The sequence below is a fragment of the Poecile atricapillus genome, chromosome W, assembly GCF_030490865.1.
Source record: "Poecile atricapillus isolate bPoeAtr1 chromosome W, bPoeAtr1.hap1, whole genome shotgun sequence".
Lineage (NCBI taxonomy): Eukaryota > Metazoa > Chordata > Aves > Passeriformes > Paridae > Poecile > Poecile atricapillus.
In genome coordinates, this window is record NC_081288.1 from 14,257,726 (window position 1) to 14,279,350 (window position 21,625).

The following is a 21,625-nucleotide window of genomic DNA, read 5'->3' on the forward strand; positions in this document are numbered from 1 at the left end:
GGGAGATCAAAAGAGAAGGGGAAGAAACACAGCCTTAAAATTAATTTTATTGTGGGCTGGTGTAAAAAAGATGGTTCCTGGTTTACCAGTTTTCTATTTATTAAAAGAATGTATTTTAGAGAGGGGATGCCATGAAAGCTTTCTCATATAAAGCCATATCAGTTATTTAGAAAATGTCTGAATTGTAAATATAGGGAAAATGTGAGCTTGTGGGATGTGGGGTAGACAGCTGATATTATAATAAGGTGTCTAGTCACTTAGTATTTGAATCTCAGTATTACTTTTAAGATTATTTTCCTCAAGGTACTTATTTAAATAATATTTTCAAATTGGGAAAATGATCTGTAAAGGTCATAAAGCACATGTTTGTTTGGTCATTAAGCACAGAATATTTTGAGTTAAATTCCGCAGGATTGGCTTTTCTGTATTTTAGAGCTAAGCTTGCTTACAGAAATAGTTTCCAGTTCACACTGCAGAAGATACTGGGTGTTTTTCAGAGTAACATACTTCTTCAAACAGGGCCAACAGATGGCAATGACTTTACTAACAGGCAAACTATTACTTTGTGGAAAAGGCAAATCTCAAACTGATGTGCCAGTGACATCTGCAGACTTAAGTGTGGTGTGATGCCAAATACAATTATGATATAATTTTCTTTTTGACTTTTTAATTGTGTTACCTTTGTAGGCCTCGTAGGCCTGTGGGAACAACAACCAAGCATTCCCTCTAGTGGCCACTAACCAAACAGGGAACCATTTCTGTTTAACTTGTGTTAACTATTTCCCCCCCCCCCCGCCCCTTATTTTCATGCACAGCTATGTTAGCATTCCTGAAAGGCAGAACTGTTGCAGATACCAAATTACAGCAAAGGTTCTGAGACAGGATTTAAGACCCGTTCTCGTTTCTGGAATGATGTTGACAACAGGATAAGAAAGAAGTATATTTGTTGGAAAAATCTCAACAATTGCAAAATATTGTAACTGTCCATCATTGTCTGTTTCTGAATTGTGCGTGTTCTTGCTTTGGTTCACATCATGCATTGTAATTAATCTATTTTGTGACGAAGATGCAGTCTGCACAGGAATCTTGTCTCTCTGATCTCCCAGTTACAGGGTAAGTGGGAAAATGTCTTAATATTTAACGAAGTCACACTGTTGTTTTGGCAATAAATGTATGGGACTGCCTGGGAAACACTACGGGCCTCATTAACCTGCATGGATTTAATTTATGTTCTCCTCCCCACCCCAACTTGTATTTTGGGCCTAAGCTCCCATCACTGTCTTTTCAATGAAAGAGAGGCGAGTGACGAGGCCGGAGCGGAGGCCGGGCGCAGCTGCTGACTCACTCCCTGACCTTTAGCCAGCTCCTTTGCCCTCCGCGGCGCCGCCGTGACTCGGGCCCAGCGCGGGCCGGTTCCGCAAAGCGCGGCTGGGGCCGGGCCGGGCCGTGCGGGGCGGGGGGCGCGCGGGCAGCCCCGGGTACACGTGTCCCGCGCCGCTTGTTTACTATCGCTCGGCCCGCGCGGGGCATCCTGGGGGCTGTCGTCTTATCGCGGACCCGTGGGCAGGCGCGGGCGGCGGTGGCGACTACAGTTCCCAGAATGCTTCTGCGCTTGCCGGCGGAGGCATCGGCCAATCGGAGCGCCACATGGGGGTGATTGATGTGCGGCGCGGTGCAATCCGCTGTGCAGGAGAGTCAAAACATGCCCGCCCTCCGGGAGGATTCCTGACAGGCAGGCCAGTCAGCCAATAGAAAGCGGCTGCGAATTGAGCAACGTCGCCTCTGGCCACTCAGCGCTCGAGCAGCGCCTGTAGGGGGCGGGACCCGCCGAGAGGACGGGGCTGGGGGGACAGCCCAGGGGAGCTCGGTAATGGCGACGGGTTCGGTAAGTGCTACAAAGTTTCGAGCTGCCGTTTTTAGGGGCTGCGGGGTTCCGACGGGGGACGGGAAGGGTGGGGGAGGTCGGGGAGTAGTGGTAAGGGTTGCAGGCCGAGCCGAGAAAGGCGGTGGGTCCGGTCTTTTGACGGCGAGGGGAACCTCGGACATTGTTTACTGTACGCCTTCCCTGACCGGCCCCGTGAAGCCGCCATCCTCCCGCACCGCTGGGTTGAAACTCACGGGGTGTGCCAGCCCTCTTTAGGCCCCTTCAAACCACGAAAACAAGCGGAATCGGGGGGGTATCCCCCTCCTTGTTTTCCCGGGGAGCGGCTGCCCGTCCCGGTCTGTCAGAGCGAGGGCGCTGTGCCCGCTGCGGGAGCGGTGGCTGTGCGGCACGGGGAGTGTTTGGGGTGTCCGTGGGTGCGGGTGAGCCCCGCGGGGGCAGCGGCGGCCGGGGCGGGGGGGCCCCCCCGGGCCGGTGTTACGCAGTTCGAATGAATGGGGCCGAGCGCGCCTGCGCCGTGCGGCCGCGGGTGTAAACAAGGTCACGTGACGGGCGGGGGATGCCCTGAGGGTGTCGGGGAGGGGGGCCCGGGGGGCTCGGCCCGGGGGTCCCCGAGTTCTGCGGCCCCCGAGCCGCCCTGCGAGCTCCGTGCTCAAGGGGCTGGAGCGGCGGGGGCAGCGCGGCCCGCCCTGCGTCAGAGACCGGGCCGCCAGGGCTTCGAAAACATGGTGAATCACGCTCTGCCTCGGCTGCGCGCTCTGGCACGGCCGGGGATGTGCAGCGAGGATTCCTGATCAAAGCAGCTGCGCCAGGAAAAGTCCCTGGTGTAGATCCAGTCTTGCCAGTGTGTTGTGTTTTGCTTGGAGAAGCTGTTCTCCAAATTAAACTCCGTCCAGCTTATTGCTCAGGCGTAGACCTGGCCTCAAACTTCGTCAGAAGGTTGGGGGAAGAAAGGCAAAGAGCAGAAGGAAAAAAACCACGGGAAGCACTTCCACCCAGGCATTCCTGCGCAGTGCGGTTTGGGTGGATGCTGCCCAGTTCCTGCTGAACCCCTTCTCAGCCAGTCTTTATTTTCTCCCAATTTTATTTTTGTACCTCAGAAATAGACATGGTTGAATTAATAGTCTTTGTTAGTAGTGCCATTTGTTTTAGCATGACAAATTAACTTACTTTAAAGCACATTTTCATTTAGCCTCCAAAGACAGCCGCAGTAATTACGGTCCTTTGAAGCATGGTTCTAGACGACATTTGACACAACAAATTTTCAATGTAAAGTTGAATCTTAAAAAATCTTTACAAGATAATTAATGATTAATCCCCTTAATTTTAAACCATTGAAAGGCTGAGGAGAAGGACGTGATGTCCACAGCAGGCTTTAATCAAACAGAATAAAAAAATTAAAAGTAAAGTTGGGCACTTTGTTTGTTTTTCTCTGTAATTCTCTTTCAGTTTCTTTGTAATTCATTTGTTTGAGGATTTTTTTTTGCTTTTGTACACAGATGGCTTTGGTTTAAAGAAATTCTTATGACTTGGAGGAATAATTCATTTCTCAAACAAGTATTTTTCTTGTCAGACTAGTATTTTCTATCTGTACCTTATCTCTGACCTTCAGAGTGTTGGGATATGAGGACATATACTTTCAAGTCTTGGCACCTGGCAGGAAGGAAAGAGAAGATAACATTCTGGAAATAAGTTTGCTTCCTCATTTTGGCAGGAAAATTGGAAAGGAAGAGAGGAAAAAAACCCAAAAAAAACCAGGGCAGAAGGAGGGAAAGGAAAGATGTAGATAAGCCAGAAAAACAAGGAGTGGCTTTTCAGAGTTGATTAGTTGGAGATAATCTTCAAGGTCCTGACCTGTACTACTGAGGTCTGTTTTTTCTGTTCAGAAATAACTGAGCTATCTGCTCTTGTCTGTAATTTTGCTGTCCCTCATGGGTGACAGGGGTATAAATTGTGTTAAAGGTGTCTTTTGGAGGTGAAAGTAATGTCACTGATAGTTTGAGCTGTATATTCTCATTTCTGTGACCTTTCTTCTGCTTAAAATCAGAATAAACTGATGTAGCTTTGTAGTAGAGCCATTTGAGTAGAATCAAACATCTTTTTATGTTTAGCATGCAACTTTATATAAGTTTTGCATATATTTGAAAGTTTAGGAGATCAGAAGGGTAGAAATTATCCAGTCAAAACCCTCCTGGACATGATCCTGTGCAACCTGCTGTAGGTAAGCCTACTTTAGCAGTGGAGGGGGCTGGACTAGATGACTTCCAGAGGTCCCTTCCAACCCAGTCATTCTATGATATTAAAATATTACACTTTTTCAGCAATTGTTGGTATTTCTCTAATGTAGCTTACTTAGTGGACATGCATATGGCAGACTTTTCAGGTTTTCTTTCATACTAAACTGTGTTTCCTGCTCTTTCGTGAGAGACTCATGATTATTTCTTCAGGGACACTTCATTGAAGTACATGGTAATCATGTTATGGTATCTTTAATTCATCCTCATCTGAAGAAAAAAAGTAGATAGTCAAATTACTAAAGATTGGATAACACTGTTTACCGGCTTTTAGAGGCAGTGGCTGTGTAGAATAAGCACTCAGTTCTCTGCTGTAGATGATTTAAAATAATGAGTTTGGTATAAATGTTACATTGCTAGGATTGGGGAAATGAAACAGAAGTGAAATCTTCCAGTAGGGGTTTCATCTTTCCATTTGCAACACAGGGAAGGCTGTTAGGAGTCCTGCATGTTTGAGACTCTTCCTGGAGGCCAGAGATGGGAAGGGTGGTGGAAAAGGTTCTGCAGAGACACCAGTGCTGAAAGGGTAACTGGGGAAAAGGTGGGCCTGATGCTAAATGACAGAGGAGACCTGATCTCACAAGGTTAAGGACAGCATTTTTGCTTTGAATTTCATTTTCCAGGCCTGTTCCCAGGTTCCTCAAGTCCCTGGGTGTAGCAACTTGTCTCTGAGAGAGCAAGACACTTCTTTGTCTGTGGTAGAAGCGGAGCAGGTGAGGGGCATGCTGGTTCTGTGAGGCATCCATGCATGAAGCAGTGGGACCAGATGGGATCCCTCCAGGCCAGTCGTGGGTCACAGAATGTTTTGGGTTTGAAGGGACCTTAAAGTTCATCTGGTTCCAAGCCCCCTGCTGTAGCTGGTGAAATATTATGAGGATGGTCTCCAAAAAGCAGTGGATGTGGTGGCAGGATGGCTCCCAATAACTGAAAGAATGAAAATGTCAGGCTTCAAGGAGGAGGACGTGGGGAAGCTACAGGCTGGTCAGCCTTACCTTCATGTATTTTATGGGGCAAAATTCTCCTGACAGCTATGTCTACCCTTTTTGTAAGGCTAGAAGTTGTCTGGGAATAGCCGGGACAGATTAGCCAAAATCAAATCTTGTCTGACCCATCTGATTGCCTTTTTGTGATGGGCTTAGTGGCTTAGGATACCAAGTGAATGTTGTTTATCTTTGCTTGAGTAGTGGTTGAGGAGGTAGCTCCAGACTTGAAGGCAGTGGGCACAGGCTGTGGGAAGTTCAAACCTGCATAAGGAACAGCTTTACAGGAAGAGTGGTTACTGGAACAGGGGAAATGCCAGGGAGTCTCCATCCTTCAAGATACTAGAAACTCAAGTGGCCAGGGCCCCAGGCAGCCTCTTGATTTCAGAGTTAGCTCTGTTTTCTGTAAGGATTGTACAAGATTATGTCTAGACACCCCTAAAATATGCTGTGATACTCAACTGACTAATGAGGATTTAGAGCCCTGGTAATGAAGTAGTATATCAGATGCAACTTAAACCAGTTCACATATTTCTAACCTCTGTCTTTCTAAAGCCAGATACTTTGGAGCATCCTAACATGGTGTGGGAAGTGAAGACAAATCAAATGCCTAATGCAGTTCAGAAACTCCTTCTGGTAGTGGACAAGAGAACTTCAGGGATGAATGAGTCATTGGAGTTGCTGAAGTGTAATGAAAACCTGCCCTCTTCTCCTGGATATGCATCCTGTGATGAGCACATGGAACTTGGTAAATAACATGATTTTTTTCAGAGGAAACTGAATTCTGAAGTTTGTTTTAGATTTCCTATACTGAAATTATTGGAAGCTGACTGAATGAAATTGCTGATTTTTAACTTGAGTAGGTCAGGGAATTGTGACTTCTGAAGGTCTTACTTTGCAGTCACTTTTCCCTTTAACCCATTTCTAGTTCTGACACATTCGCCTGTTGACTCAAATGTGTTCTTGAACTCACAGCCACAAATTTCTGCTTCTAATCCCCAGAGGAGCAGGGTTTTTTTGGCACAGGAAAAACAAACAGAAAGCTCAAGAGCTCCTCCTAAAGGGAAATCATGTTGCTTTAGATCTGCTGCAAATAAAGATTACAAGATAGAGGAACATTACTTCAGTTCTTAACATACTGGAGAAAAACAGCATGTGCTTAAGAAAGTAGCATTATAATCAGTGAAATATTAACATATTTATTTGCAGTTTTGGAGTGATTAAGACTAATGATACTTAGTTACATGACAGCACATAGCACAGACTTCTCTTAACAAGCTGGGGTCTTTTCTGTTACTCTGTATGGGATAGGAAAGGTTTATATTATTGATAGGAATTCACCCTACCAGGCTGTACACCCAGCTTTCATGATTTATTTAATTTATTTAACTGGTTCCATGGCAGAAACCTTTTACCTTGAGCATGGTCTGATGTTGAATTTTTTTAGTGTTGAACCTTCAAGGACAGATTAACTGTCTTTTGTGGAATGTTTTAGTATTTAGTATTTTAGCGAAGTATGTTGTTTTTGAATAACAGTGCTGTATAGTCCTGTGTAAACTGGTCAATCTAGTAAAAACTTTAAAATCAGAACCAAATCTAGTTACCTTATTTTTACTTAAATTTCTTCTGTGAATATATAATTGACTAGTGATGTTACTATTTCTGTGGCCATTTTTATGAATAGGGTTTGTGAAATGTTGGTAGTTGTGATATGAGAAAATAAAATTACTTTATTGTGCTTCCTTTTTCTTCACCAAATTTGCAAGGTTTGGTGTCAAATTACGTAGACAACTTGAATATAATTATGGTAATTTGTGCCTTTGTTTGTAGATGATCTTCCTGAATTACAGGCTGTGCAGACAGATTCTACCCCACCTGCACTTTTTCAGCTTGGTGCTGATGTTTCACATCAGGAATGTTCAAGGCCTTCATGGAGCCAACATACCTCAAACAGCAATGCAGAAAATGCTTATTCTGAGAATGGGGTGAACTGGTTGACAGAATTAGCAAATATAGCCACAAGTCCTCAGAGTCCGTTGATGCAGTGCGCTTTTTATAACAGGTACTGACACGCATTTCAGTTTTGAAGTGTACAGATTTATAATCCTGTCTCCAAAATATTTTCTTCACTCTTTACACACTCTGACTTTGAACTAGAGCCCTGTTTTTTGGTCTTTTTATTTGTTCTGTCAAAGTAAGCACAGAACTCATCTCAGAGCCTGTTGCAAAAGCTGCTTAGTTTCCAGCTGTGAATGGCATAGGATGATATAAAGACATTGCCTGTCCACAGCAGGCTCAGAACTTATGGACATTTACCTCCTGTGAGGCAACAAATAAAAACTAAGAGGAATTTCTTACATTAAATTACTAAAGCTTTCTAGTGCACAGACTTCAGATTTTTATTTTTTTTAAACAGCTAACTGGAAATTAATGCAATGTGTATTTTAGTGATAACTGTCTCAAGTTTGTGATATTCTGTAAGGTTGTGAGCAGCAAGTGTGGTATCTTGGAAATTTCTGGGCCTCACTTTTTACTGTACAGCTTTTCTTAGGTTTATAATCAGAAAACTCAATGCAATACTGTTAATAGTATTAATATGCAGCTGAGATTTAATCATTTGGACAGAGCAGTTGTCTTTATATTCTCTGAAGAGCAGACTATTTGCTTCAAGATATTTATAAAAACTTCAGCACTGTGCTAAGGAGATGACACTATGTCATTTGGGTGCTATTGAGAACCTATGCAGGAGTTATACTAAATGTTCTCTTTGCCTGAGTTTGCGCCCTTTAATCATCCCGTTGGAATACTGGTGTGTGGGAAGTTTGTTTGGTGTTCAAGCTCTTGCAAATGGAAATATTTGCAATAAAAGCATTTTAGAGTAATGGCAGCAAAGTCTCATGTTCTCTTAATGGGAGATATTTTAAAATACATGTTTCTGTTGTAGATCATCTCCTGTTCGCATAATAGCAACAAGCAAAAGTTTACATTCCTATGCACGTCCTCCACCAGGATCTTCAAACAATGATCCTAACTTCTCCAAGAACGATGGGGATGAAACACCAGTCAGACATGAAAGGGTGAGTTGTTCTGAAACATTTTAAAATAAGCATGTATGAGAAATGGATTAAGTTTTTTGACAAGGGAAACTAGTTTAAAAAAAAAATCTGTTTAGTATTAATACTATTACCATTTAAGCTAGATTTTCTGTAACTTTTGTTTTTACCACACTGGGTAGGCTTGTGGCACTACTTCATATTTTTTGTGATGAAATAACTAAGAAAGCTCTTCTTCTATTGTGACTCCTTCTATTGCAAGCTTTATAAAACTGTTATCTTGTTTGAAGCCTCAAAAAGAAATATAAATCCCTCTCCTTTGAAATGCACAAAACCTGTCCATCCTGTGTCTCCTTTTCCCATATATTAATTTGTATCTGAAATTTGTCTGTTAACAACAGTGAATTTTCTCCAGTGGTTTTTATCTACAACTGCCTTGAGCCTACAGCTTCCCAGTAACTGGACCATAGAGTAATGTGCTTTAAATGATTCTGTAGATGACCAAGGAATGATGAGGTGTAAAATGCCTACACATGAGCATAAGATAATCCATAGGAATGAAATGAATCTCAGAGAATGAAACTCAGAAATGGCAGGATGCATCTCAGAAAAGGAGATCCATTCATATTTACTGCATTGCTTTAATCTTTGTCTTCATGTTACATTCCTATTAGTATTTAAGGTAAATGATGCCACAAGTGCAAGTTAGAGACTTTCTTAAGACATAAGACCAGCCCTAAAATACTCTGCAGTAAAATACCAACACCATTTTGCTTTTTTTTAATAGGTGAATAGCGAATCAGAATCTGGCATTTTCTGCATGTCATCACTTTCAGATGATGATGATTTAGGATGGTGCCATTCCTGGCCCTCAACTGTTTGGCATTGTTTTCTAAAAGGTAATCATGTATCATCAAATAAGTATTTGTTTTATCTTGTTTTGGTTTTTTTCCTTGTAACACAGACTTTTTCAGCTAACAGTAATGTTCTTTTTTTCCTTGAAAAAATCTGTTAGGCTCTCGTTTGTGCTTTCATAAAGGACGCAATAAAGAATGGCAGGATGTTGAAGAGTTTGCAAGATCTGAAAGCTGTGGAAAAGAGGAAAATCTCTCAGTCAGTCCTTACAAGGTAGCTGTTAGCTCTAATAAATTCAGTGCAATACCTGTAGCCAAGACTTAGTTTCTTACCTTACCCCTGTGCTTTTAATTGCTGTCTCAGGAAAACAGGATGACATTAATGTTGTTTAGAGCTGATCACTGTGCTGTTTGTGTATCTCACAGAAAACCACTTGAACTGAATTAATTTATGCATGTTTTGAATGTTCTGTCATCTTTATTAAATTCTAGCAACATGGAAATGCAAATTAGAATATTGTTATTTTTTAATACAATGTATGATAATGAGTATACACCTTGACTATATGCAGGTATATGCTTTTCTTGGGGGAAGTGTTTTGAATTATATGTGTGTTAACAGGACTATGGTTCCAATGGTTTGAAGTTGATTTCTCATGAAGAAAGTATTTCCTGTGGTGAGTCAGTGCTGAAGCTGACTTTTGATCCTGGCACAGTGGAGGATGGCTTGCTTACCGTAGAATGCAGACTCGATCATCCATTTTATGTTAAAAATAAAGGTATGAAATACCTCAAGTACACTTGGTTGTATATTAAAATATTCTCAGAAAGTGATTGCAGATTTTGTTGGCATCCCATACTGTTCAATAAAATGATAAAAGTTGTGATGTAGAAACAATTTACTTTCTTTGTAAAGAAATCCGGATTATGAACAAACAAAAAAACGTGTAAAGCCATAAAGCTCCGGGAAGACTACCTATCTCTTAAGGAAAGATTTAATTTGGTATATCAATGGAGCTCAGAAAAGCAGAAAAAACAGGGTGGGGGGAGACAGGAAAACTGCAAGTAAGGGAGGCTTTTTACACTTGCTAAAAATGGAACTTCTGATGTTAAAAGTCTCCAGGTTTTGATTCTTTTTTGCTAGAATGAGATTTTATTTGAGATAAAAATAAACTGTTTGCAGTAAGAATTCTCTAAGTAAGAGTTTCTGATATTTCTTTTGGGTGAAAGAAATTACATCAGAACATTTTTATAAAATTATGTAATTTCAAGATATAGGATTGCTCCAATGAAGAACCGGAGAGATTGTCTGGCCGTTTGTCTAATTTAACTCTTTACCACTTCAGGTTGGTCATCTTTTTATCCAAGCTTGACTGTGGTACAGCATGGCATTCCATGCTGTGAAATGCATCTTGGAGATCTGTGTCTACCTCCTGGACACCCTGATGCCATTAACTTTGATGATTCAGGTGTTTTTGATACATTTAAAAGGTAATTTTTGGATAAAGTGGCCTCAGTGGTTCTTGTATTTAATGAGTAGGCACCTTAAATCTGGGAGAATTTGAAGCATTACATAGAGGAAAGAGAGAATAGTTTTGGTAATATGAGATAAATGATAGGGAAAAATGAATACTCAGTACTAGGAAAACTGTGTAATTATGTGCTCTGCTAAACTGCAAAGTAGTGCCTTGGAGTGAAATAACTTTTTAGCCTCTTTTTCTGATAGTTTAAGGCAGATTAGATAAAGTAGTAAATATATATCTTGTCTTTATAAATTCTCCATGTCAAGTGGGTTATGTTTGAAAAATCTAGTACAATTTTCTGACAATAGTCAGGAAACAGTCTGCCAGCTGTTATCTCATGCTTCATATGCAACAATATGTCTGAATTATCTAGTAGTTTCTTAGTGGTAAATGCATGTGCAATGGCTTTAGAATACAGTATGTTCATAATTAGTTCTTACTATTTTTGTGTATTCTGTTTTTTGCCATTCTTTTATACCTGACTTCAGAGTTTGGTTCACTTTGGGGTTTCCCTGAGCTAGAACGTCAACCAGATAACCTTCAGAGATCCTGTTCAACATAAATTACTCTAAGAGTCTAAGGAAATAGTAAAGATTTTTTTCATACTATTTTAGGTTTAGTAAAATCTATCTTTTCCTATGATGTTAGTGCCTTTTTAGCATCTGTTTTTAATCCAGTTGCACTTTGTTTCTTTACAACAGAAGAAAAGGAATTATAGACTTTTAGCAGTTCAAGCCCTGGGAGCTCTTGTATGATTTCAGTCTGGCATAGAGCAAGTTCAGATTGCTTGGTTTCACTCATTTGCTGTCTGGGCATTTTTCTTAACACCTGTTGTGAACAGCGTATTTAGAGAGCTGTTAGAATCATAGTAGCTACATGTCATTGAAAAATCTGGATTTGTGGCTCCTTACTAATTTGCAGCCCAGCTGAATACTGCCTTGTACTTCAAATTCCTTGTCTTTCTGGGCAGAAGGGAGTGACTGAGAGAGGGGCATGCAGCAGCTGCAGCTGTGATAACAGGACAGAAGAATTAAAAACAAAATTCTGTTTCTGTGTTATGGGAAGGAGATTATGAATAGGAAGGGTGCTGGCCTGTTGTAGAACAGATAGGTACTTTTTCCTTATCTCATGACAGCCTGCAAGACAGTCAACATTTTCACTTCTTTGCTGCTTTGTACTTTCCTGAGGGATGGTGGAAGCCACTTGTCAGGCTCCTCTTCTGTGTGGTTCTGTCCCACAAGAGGAGCTGCCTTTGCAGATGGGGGCTGGACTGTCACATACAGCGTTTCCTTGCAAGTAGATAGTTCTACTTGGTGGTCACAAAAAAGCTCTTCAAAACCCTTATTTTGGCCATAAATCATCCAACTACAGCCACATTGAGCAGTAGGTAAGAGGAGCCTTAGCATGTATATGTTCTATGTGTATCACTTTGTGGTGATAATTTAGTGGTTTGGATTTATGATTGATTAGCCCCGTTCCAAGAGTGTTTTTCCCACCTGGAGATGGTAACAGAGAGTATGTGGAGTTAAACTACTTCTTTGGTGAATAGAGGTTAATTGTAGTTGTTGGTCAGCTAAAAATTGCAAGAGTTTGTCGTATTTGGAGGTCTGAATTTTATGGAAACAAGTCGTCTAAGCTGTTCCAATACCTTGAGGAGGAATGTCGCAATTTTGTCACTAGAGGGCAGGCGTTTGTCAGCACAGCATCAAATAGTGCGACGTCACGGGGCTCTGAGCGGGGTTTTGACCTCACTGGAAGGTTTGTGTGTAAAATACTATGTATTCAGCTGTCTAGAGAAGTTATTTGTACAGTAGTGGATATAATATAATTTATTTTAATATAGTGGTTTCATATTTGCCATTAGTATATATTTGCAAGTGAACTCATTGCATTTCTTCCCATTCTGTACTTGTCGTTCACTGATCAATTTGATTTATGGTAAGGACAGAAGCAGAAATAAAACGTGTGTTTAAAAAGAGGATGAAGTTTGAAGACATTGTGTAGTTGACTGATACATACCTGAGGAAACCGATACACAGCAGAACATGTAAAGTTGCAGTCTTCATCACATTGAAAAAAAAACTAAAATACTAACTTATCTGCCAAAGTCTTGTAGTTTTTTTGTTTTTCATACTGACGTCCACATAAAGCACAAATCATTATGTCACACAAAAGAGGGCAAAATACTAGAAATATAGTAAAATTGAAGAGTGAACAGATATTTAGGGATTTTACATGAAAATGACTCGGTGGCTTTATGATCTGTCTTTTCCCTGTAGTTACGATTTTACCCCGATGGACTCCTCTGCAGTGTATGTGCTCAGCAGCATGGCTCGCCAGCGTCGCGCTTCGCTGTCCTGTGGGGGATCAAACAATCAAGATGCTGAGAGATCAGAATGCAGTAGTAAAAACTGTGCCTCTGCTGCATCGTCACATCTTTCCTCCAATCCTTTGTACAGCAAAGCTGGCAAAAGCCACAGCTCAGGGACTGCAAGTACTGTGAGTGCCACTTCTCCAAACAAGTGCAAAAGACCAATGAATGCCTTCATGCTTTTTGCCAAAAAATACAGAGTTGAATACACTCAGATGTATCCAGGGAAAGACAACAGGTAATGATACAAACTGTAGTTTTGCTACTACTGGTGAGTTAGAAAAATATCTGCGTCCTGCTTTTAGATTTAAATAACCTAAATTTTGCATTTGAAATAAAATGTGTGTATTGTTTTAAGAATAAGTTTTGAAATATATTAATGTATAGGGTGGTTTATGGGTGGACTGTGAATATTTACAGTACTCGGTGAACTTTGACACATTTCTGGCAAACTTACCTTTTGAGAAAACATTGGGGTAAAGCAACTGATACATGTATATGTGTGCACTGGCAGAGGAACAAATACAGAACCGTCATTGTTTACAATGATGAGGTGCTCTGTTCATGTGCTGTAATGGAAAAAAGGGGGTTTCTGGTTCTTCTAATTAAGTCTTGACATATTATTGCAAATTGGTCATGAAGTTACCAGCATTGATTTTCAGTCTGTATATCCTGTTGAAGAGTAGAGTAATGATAAATTGGGATATCTCAAAGATCATAATCCAGACAGCACATTGCCAAATTTTGCTTGTCCTAAAGGCATTCAACAATCTGTCAAAACTTGCAGGAAGAGTTATATGACTGTGTTTGGGGGACAGGTCCTTATTTGTTTGTTCTTTTGTTCTTAATCTCTAGCACATTTGCTTCCAAACATTTTTTTATTAAGGTTTCCATTACATATGTTTTAAGTAATATTTGGTGCTAACTGTGCATATGTAAATAGAAATCAAAACACACAAACATGGACTGATCTTACAATCATATTTTTTACTGTACATAATTTTACAAAAACTGTTATTGTAAAAACTGCATTGTGACATAATTCTAGAACTAAATCTGGTAAAAATTAAAATTAGCAGGGTTTTGAAAGGGGTTTTACTGTTTTATAACGTTCTAATAAGGAGGCTGTAACTGGTGCTGAAATAAAAAATCCTGCCAGACAAATCCCAGCCAATCTTGTATGTCCTGACAATGATGCTGTGTAATGTTTATAGTAAATGAAGTGAAACAGATCTGCTGCTTTCACACACATTGCAACTATCAATGAGAAATGGAACAGAATGTCATCCAGGAAAGTTTATGATGGTTATATATTTAGTTGAAAATGCTGATTTCAAATGGATGTAGTGAACTGGAGCTGTGGCTGCATGGATGTGAAAATGAATTGAGTATTTCAGTGAGCAAGCAGGACAGTGAGCAGGTTTACCTTGAAGGAAAGAGATGGCAAAGTTACAAGTACAGTTCAAAATGCACTGCTCACTGTCCTGCTTGGAGGTCAGTGCATTTGGGTGCAGTTCCATGGTATCCATAAAACACAGGATGGCAGAAATAGCAGTGATAATTGATACAGGCATTCAGCTACTGTCACTCCAGTGTTGCTGAGGTGATGCCTCATTCATTAATTTAGCTGCTGGGAGGCAACTCTCATGTTTTTTAAATATAAGTTTGTGTAATTTTCAGATTACTGTGTACATCTTACAAATAGTAGCCACTTCTGTACAGTGGAGTTCTTATGTTTGCTGCTGTTATTTCCTTACCAGAGTTGGAAAGTACAGAATTTGAAGTATTCTGAGTTAAATGGTCTGTTCTGAGACAAAGCAGCTCAAGGCATGTCAGCAAGACAATGAGCTTGTAAATATTCAAAGCACAACTCAACAGTCACGCAATACTTAAATGGACTGCAAAACCATGTTTGAAAACCTGGTGTTAGGGCTGCATTTGTTTATTTTCTAGATACTCTTCAATGTAACACTGTAACTGCAGTTGAACTTGGTTGTGTGTTCAGAAATTCTTTGAGTAGTGGTTCTTCTAGATATGAGGGAAATCATATTTTTGTTTAAAAGACTTCATGGTACATTTTTATTTGGGAAGGCATGGCTTTTACAGCAGACCTGCTCTCTCTGGGTCACCATGTTCTTTCCTGAGGGTGTGAGTGATCCAGTACAAGCTGGTGACCCAGAGCAGACAGGTTTCTGGTGATATGCCTCTGGATACTATCAAAAGATGAAAAACCTGCTAATTAAACTGGTTATGTTTGCTTCTGATGACAGACCAAAGTTACTAGTTCTCAGTTTGGATAGAAAAACAGAAATTCTGTTGCCAAAGAGACAGCCTGTGCAAATGGGTTTGATGGCAATGGGACCTGGTGTCCCCTGCAGGAGTTTGCTCTAAGGAGTCACCAGAGCAGGTGGCAGTGCAGGCTCAGGGGCTGTCTGGGCACTGTGGGAGGTGGTCGGTCCCTGTGTGCTCTGCAGCTCACAGAAACTTGAATGGCACCACACGGCCTTGCAGGAGTCAAATCCATTTTTTTGCTGTTGTGCAGAATTGCTCTGTGTGCCATGTTATGGAAATACTTGATGACATTCTAATTGTCTTGATGCAGTTTGAATATCTTTGCTGCCAGCATGGAACTCTATTAATAGGAGAAAGAAAAGTACTTAGTTGTGTTCACCTTTTTCTTAGAACCTGTCACAGAACTCTCATTGCTGTAATCCAAAGCCAAAGTGTACAGACCACTTAGTAGCTTTAACAGTCATTGATAAAAGAGGTGTTGTTTAGAGATTTTCATTCAGCTAAAAGATGGAGTTAAAGATTTAATGGGATATTGATCCAACATTTGGGAGTGCAGTTAAGCAATATGGCAGGATAGTACAGGGAAATGTTGTCAAAAGACCTAGAGTTTATAAGGAAAGGAATTAGTTCAGCCTCTGGAAATGGTGATAGATGTGTTAGAACAAATGGTTCCATTTGCACAGGAATGGGAACTTACCAGTATGTTCCACCCAGGATTGATTAAAGGTGGAGGAAGCTACAGGTATTGATTAAATAGACATGGGGACTTGCAGTTAATCAAATATTTGGCTGAGGTCATATTCAGTTCATTGCTCTAATTATTAGAGAACATATTTTCAGCAAATCTGTCATATGATCTTCTAGTATGAAAGTAGAGCAAAACAAATGTGATTACCATTTGGTGGTGGTTTTTGTAACATCTCTGTTTTGCTGCTTTATGCCAGTTGCTGCATGTACACACTTTGAAATGTTAAAATGTGCATTGACCCATGCTCAGCTAACACACAAGTCTCAGCTGTTTAACTGTTAAAAGAACTGTGAGAAGATAATCGCAAATATGATTATTAAAAATTTTGATACAGCTGATTTCTTCCTTGTGTGTTAATTCCAAATTTAACTCACATATTTTTTAAAGTGCTTAGAAAAAAAAAATTAAAAAATAAAAAAAATCTTGGTATTTCTTAGCACTGTCCTAACTGTACTGTAAACATTTATCTTGCAGAGCCATAAGTGTGATACTTGGCGACAGGTGGAAGAAAATGAAAAATGAGGAAAGAAGGATGTACACACTAGAAGCCAAGGCCTTGGCAGAGGAGCAGAAGCGTTTAAATCCTGACTGTTGGAAAAGAAAACGAACAAATTCTGTATGTTTGTGAAGCAGTCTTTTTCATTATGCCATTACATGTGTTCAGATGGGTGACTACAGTGTGTTTTGTTCAGAATAAGCTGCTTTCTTAGTAGCCAAAACTCTCATTTACTCCCCTGTGTTGTGTAACCTGCTTTTGGCAGTTTGGCAGAGACAGATCAGGAGAGGGTCTGTCTGAATATTTTATGAGAGTTCTCTGGATTCTGTTGTACTGAAAGTTAGTGTGCTTGTGAAATGCAAAGGAAGGGCACGTGGTCTTTCACTTTGAAGTGAGTTCATAAGGTTGCACCTAAACTTTTTTATCTTCTGTAGAAGCTTTTTCTTTACCTTTTTCTAGTTTTCTTCCTGATAATTTATATCAGCATATACGATGATACTGAAGGAGCAAAATACTTTTTCCCCGTGAATCCCCTTCATTTATTACTCTGTTCAGTTGTAAAATAAATACAGTAGATAATACTACTTCTGTTGCAAAAGAAATTGTTTTCCATTTTGTAGAAAGCCATCAATCCAAGAGTCTGCAGCAATATATTAGTAGGTGGTGGATGTATTTAAAAAAGAGAAGGGCTTTAAAGCTGAAACATCATGTAAAGCAAACATCAAAAAAGGAGATTCTGCTTGTCCAACAAGAAAAGTAGATTGGAAAGAAAGATGCACGGAGTGCTTGCCAAGTTCTTCCATTTTATGTCTGGGGAGGAGCTTGAAGGGTGGTGTGAACTTCATCTACATGGTTGGTGAAACCATCCATCCATGTGGTTTCAGATTTCATCCTCGAGTTACCCCCTTTTCTTTGATGTGTAAATGAGGCTTCTTTCTCAAGAGCATATACAAGTGTTGCCTTAAGACTGAATAAGAAATGCTCCAACACTGAGTTGTTTCTTTCTGCTGCACTTACTTTGTGCAGTTTCCAGTCCCTTGTTGCAGAAGGTTCCACCAAACCCCAGCTGCTAGGAACAAGCTGTTTATCTGTTCACTGCATTATTTTAATCAACAGTGACAGCTTCTGTTACATTTCCTTGTGGGTTTAGTTAAAATAGTATTATTTACTGATTCTGCTCTTACACTACTGCAGTTTTGAGCTTTGGATGGTGAGATCACAGGCTCACCTGTGAGCCTAAAGCAGTGCAGAGGCATCTTTGTGTGGATAGCTGAGTAGTGATGGGTTTGCCCTGCCTTGTAGTAGGAGTTTCCTTGTCCCTACAGTCTTCAGGCCAAGAGAACAGGATCTGTAGAACCTGTTTCCTCAGTGCTACAGCAGGAAATACCTTTCATAATTGCTGTAGTTCAGTGAACTGAGCTGTTAGGAGTCTGGTAACCTTACTCAGTAATGACAGTGGGCTCTAGGCTGTGACAGAGACGTTGTGATGGTCTTTTGGTGATCAAGGAATAAAACTGTCTGGTTTGACCCTTTTGTTTTCTTCTTAATAACTGACAAATGATTTGTGAATTTGTGGCTTTGAAAACAAGTGTTGTGCTCTTTGCTTGACCTGGTTTTCTCTTCTCTTTTCTCAGGGCTCACAACAGCATTAAGCCAGAATTTTCCTGTAAACTCTGTATTTACAAAATGGCTGTTGCTCGATGGCGGGAAGATGCAAGATCAAGGTCTTACTATTTGTTGTGACTATGTGTGACCATAAAATACTGGCACCATCATCGAAATGATCTGAGTGCAGATTTGCTTTTTACAATAGAACATTAAGTAAGCTAAAAACTATCAGCATTTTAAACCAAATTGCCTTATTTTTCTTCCAAACTTCATTATGTATCAGGTAATATAGGCTTGAAAATGGATATCCTGTGGTGCTAAAGTACTTTAGAAAGAGGCGAAGGAGATATGTATAAATGTTTATTTTTAAAAGAAAATGTACAAAAAGGGGAATTTTAAAATATGTAACAGCTGTTTATATACATTGATTCTTATTGCTGATTAATATGTATTGCACAACTGTATTATTAATTGCGATTATGAGGCCTGGGATTTTCTGAAATGGCAAAGTGTATTATCAGCTTCCAGCTTCCCAGCCTGCCCTGCTGCCAGCAAGTCACCAGAACATGTGGGAATGGAGGGTGTGGTGTGATGGCAAGGGAGCTGCTGCTTGGGACTTCACTTAGAAAACTTGTATCCACAAGGGAGATATTTTTGCATCAGCTGGCACTAGTGAGAGCTGTCATTTTGTGGTGGAATCAATGGCCCGGGACAGGATGAAATGAATAAATAGCGTTATCTCAAGAAAAGTGGTGCTGTTGATATCATCACCATCATAGTTATTACTCTGTGTTTTGTCTTTGCCACATATTCTACAATATTTTATTTTGCCATAAGACATCTTTATGGTGGGGGCAAACTTTGCACTTAACTATATGTGCAACACTTGCACTTTACTTTTTTTTCTCCTCCAGCTGTCTAAAATTAGAGCAGGTGTGTTAGGATTACAATTGCTTCTGCTGTGAACATTTACAATCATGGCTTTTCCTGTACTAAACAGCTGTGCGTTGTTTTTTTTTTTTTTTAAGAATCACAACTGTAAATTTCAGTTTATGACACGTCTACATGATGTTGCCCCTAAGATTTTTGCACACTATATTCTTGTATATTATTTCAAATAAATTCATTAAAATTTGGTGTTGTGTATTTTATAAAATGAAGACTAATCACGAAGTCAGCCCTGCAGCAATAAGCACATTCTCCATGGAAGTCTTTATACGAACCCATCCAAAGTATATTTTAATGCTTTGCCATTAGGAAGCTAGTGAAGAATTTCAAATACTATTTTCAAGATTGGATAGTTAATGTTCTTTATTACAGTTTAAGCAAAAAGAGTTGAAATTAATATAAATTATTTCTAAGCAAGTAGCAGTGCAATAGAGAAGCATTTAGGTTAGTTATAAATATTTTTCCTTGTGTTAAAATTAGTGATTTTTAGATGGAAACTGATGATTCAAATGTTTCAAAAGTACAATTTTCTGAATACGGCTAAAATGTATTCAACTGCTTAAAACTACTTGTAGGGAAAGAGCTGCTTCCTTATTTGAGATATTCAGCAATTACACTGTAATATATGAGTTCTAATTTTAAACTTTTCTAAATTCAAAAGGAATGCTTAAGAATGTTTCAATTAGATGTAGACTTACAGCACATAAAAGTTGTACCACTTCCTTACAATATTTCTGTATAAGTAAGTTCCTGTAATGTGAACATAAAGCAAGAAGACAGAAGTTTCAGATATGAAGGAGGTAAATGTTTCATTGTAAAGCTGATGTACTTGGGGATAATTTACATGAACAGTGAAGATGTATGTGGCACCAAAGCCCCCAGCTGTGTTAACGTCCATTCCCTGGTGTGAGAGCATTGTCCAGCTGTGTTCACTGAAGAGCTGACATGGCTTTCTGCAGCAGCTGAACCATTATGGGATAGACTGGCGCAAACTCCTTTCCCTCTCTTGTTCTCACTGACTGAACATAAGCTTCCAGTGCACCGCTGAAAAAAAAAAAAAAAGTAAAGCAGCTAAAGCAATTAAATACTGTAAATTCAGGATCTGCAACAGAAATTAATTGCCTTCTTCCCTCCTGCAGAATTTTCCTCAGATGCTCCTACTTGTCTGTGGAAGGAAGTGAGCAAGGAAGGCCTTGCAAAGCTTTGTATAATTGTTCTATGATCTTTAGCTCCTTTCTTGCACGTTTGAAGAGCAAACAAGTTAACATTTAAATAAGCAGCAGCATGTTGCAGATGGCTTGAAATGACAGCTCTGACGCACAGACTCGGGCTCAGTGCTGCACTGGTAACCTTTAGAAAGGGAGAGAATAATCTCCAGCTGCTGCAGACGCTGAGAGTGCAACTTCCAGCATGAAAAGTGGGGCACTGGTGAACACCCGCCATGCCCTGAGGTGATTCCTGGCACAGCTTTTTGAACTCCCACCGTCCATCCTCAGAAACACCGTCCTAAACCCAGGCAGGGCTTGGGCAAGGCACGGCCTGGCTCTCATTCATTGTCACAGGATATCACACGGAAGAGTCATCATGTGTGAACTGCACAAATAAAACACTGCACAGCTAGAAGGGGCAACTGTGGTAATGCTTTACAACACAGGATCACCTTTCAGCTAGCATTCTAGTACACAGTATTGTTGAGTGACAGTATTTGTAAAACAAACACTCTAAGTGTTCATCTGTTGAGATTCCAACTTACTAATTCATTAAGTAGGCCAAGCTAGTGTTGCCACACTTAAATATAGCTTTGAATTTAATTTTCTTCTCCTTTTCTGCTTCTATTTCTTCATGTAACTGATACAATCATCTTGGAGTTTCCTTCTAAAATTTGCTTATATTTGTGCTATTTACAGCAAAGCTGACATTAAGAAAATCCACGAACAACAGGCCCCATTTCAAGTGGAGACTAATACAGCTCCTGGTATGTGGCTGTTCCTTTTCTAATACAGAATGTCACCACAGCCCTTCCAGTGCCGCACTAACACCAGTGGGGTCCTGCCGCGAATGCGGTCACTGAGCAGGGAGTGGTTCTGGATTTTGTCTCATGCATTTCTTTCCGGGAGTGCAGGATGCACCAGCACAGCTGCTCTGCCAGTGAGGGAGCCCGCTGGCTTTTAGTAACTTGGCAGGAACATTCCCAGTCCCACTGGGAGAAGGCAGATGGTGGTTGTGCACATCTGGTGAAGGGGTGGGGGGCACCAGGGTCAAGGGAGTTGGTAACACAGAGCAACCACAAAGCTGTGCCTATAAATACACACCCACTGCTGTAGGATGGTGGGCTCTGGAGGCAGAGCTGTATTTATGTTTGCTGCTACTTCCAAGAAACAAGCCTTTGGAGGAACCCTGCGTTCCTGCACGAAGAGTTCACAGATTTGAAGGCAACGCTGCTCCCTGGTAGGTGCCTGCTGGCAGCTGGCAGCAGTAGGCAGTGAATCAGGCAAGGCTTAAGGAAAGCGAAAGTACTGAAGAGTGATATTCAGCCCATGTTTCACACACACAGGCTTCTCCTGGCATAAGATGGT

The 21,625-nt window shown here is 40.5% G+C and overlaps 2 protein-coding genes across 6 annotated transcripts in view; one reads left to right on the plus strand and one right to left on the minus strand.

Moving 5' to 3' along the window:
* The first annotated feature begins 1,733 nt into the window (after positions 1-1,733).
* HBP1 (HMG-box transcription factor 1) lies at positions 1,734-19,236 on the plus strand. Of its 4 annotated transcripts, XM_058864010.1 has the most exons (12): positions 1,856-1,885; positions 4,800-4,889; positions 5,712-5,904; positions 6,987-7,218; positions 8,101-8,233; positions 8,997-9,108; positions 9,225-9,337; positions 9,686-9,842; positions 10,410-10,554; positions 12,866-13,195; positions 16,472-16,613; positions 18,128-19,236. In XM_058864010.1, exons 1-12 carry the CDS (start codon positions 1,871-1,873, stop codon positions 18,143-18,145), a joined length of 1,680 nt encoding a protein of 559 aa, XP_058719993.1. In that variant the 5' UTR covers positions 1,856-1,870; the 3' UTR covers positions 18,146-19,236. The 4 variants fall into 4 exon arrangements, with proteins under 4 accessions (XP_058719994.1, XP_058719995.1, XP_058719993.1 ...); XM_058864011.1 differs by lacking the exon at positions 4,800-4,889 and having other exon boundaries at positions 1,734-1,885; XM_058864012.1 differs by lacking the exon at positions 4,800-4,889 and having other exon boundaries at positions 1,753-1,885; positions 5,716-5,904.
* COG5 (component of oligomeric golgi complex 5) overlaps positions 19,045-21,625 on the minus strand; it is a 175,906-nt gene continuing 173,325 nt past the window's right edge. For both annotated transcript variants that reach the window (XM_058864008.1, XM_058864009.1), the window contains one exon: positions 19,045-20,093. In XM_058864008.1, the coding sequence (XP_058719991.1) occupies positions 19,979-20,093 (115 nt within the window). In that variant the 3' untranslated portion in view covers positions 19,045-19,978. The remainder of the gene's footprint in view (positions 20,094-21,625) is intronic.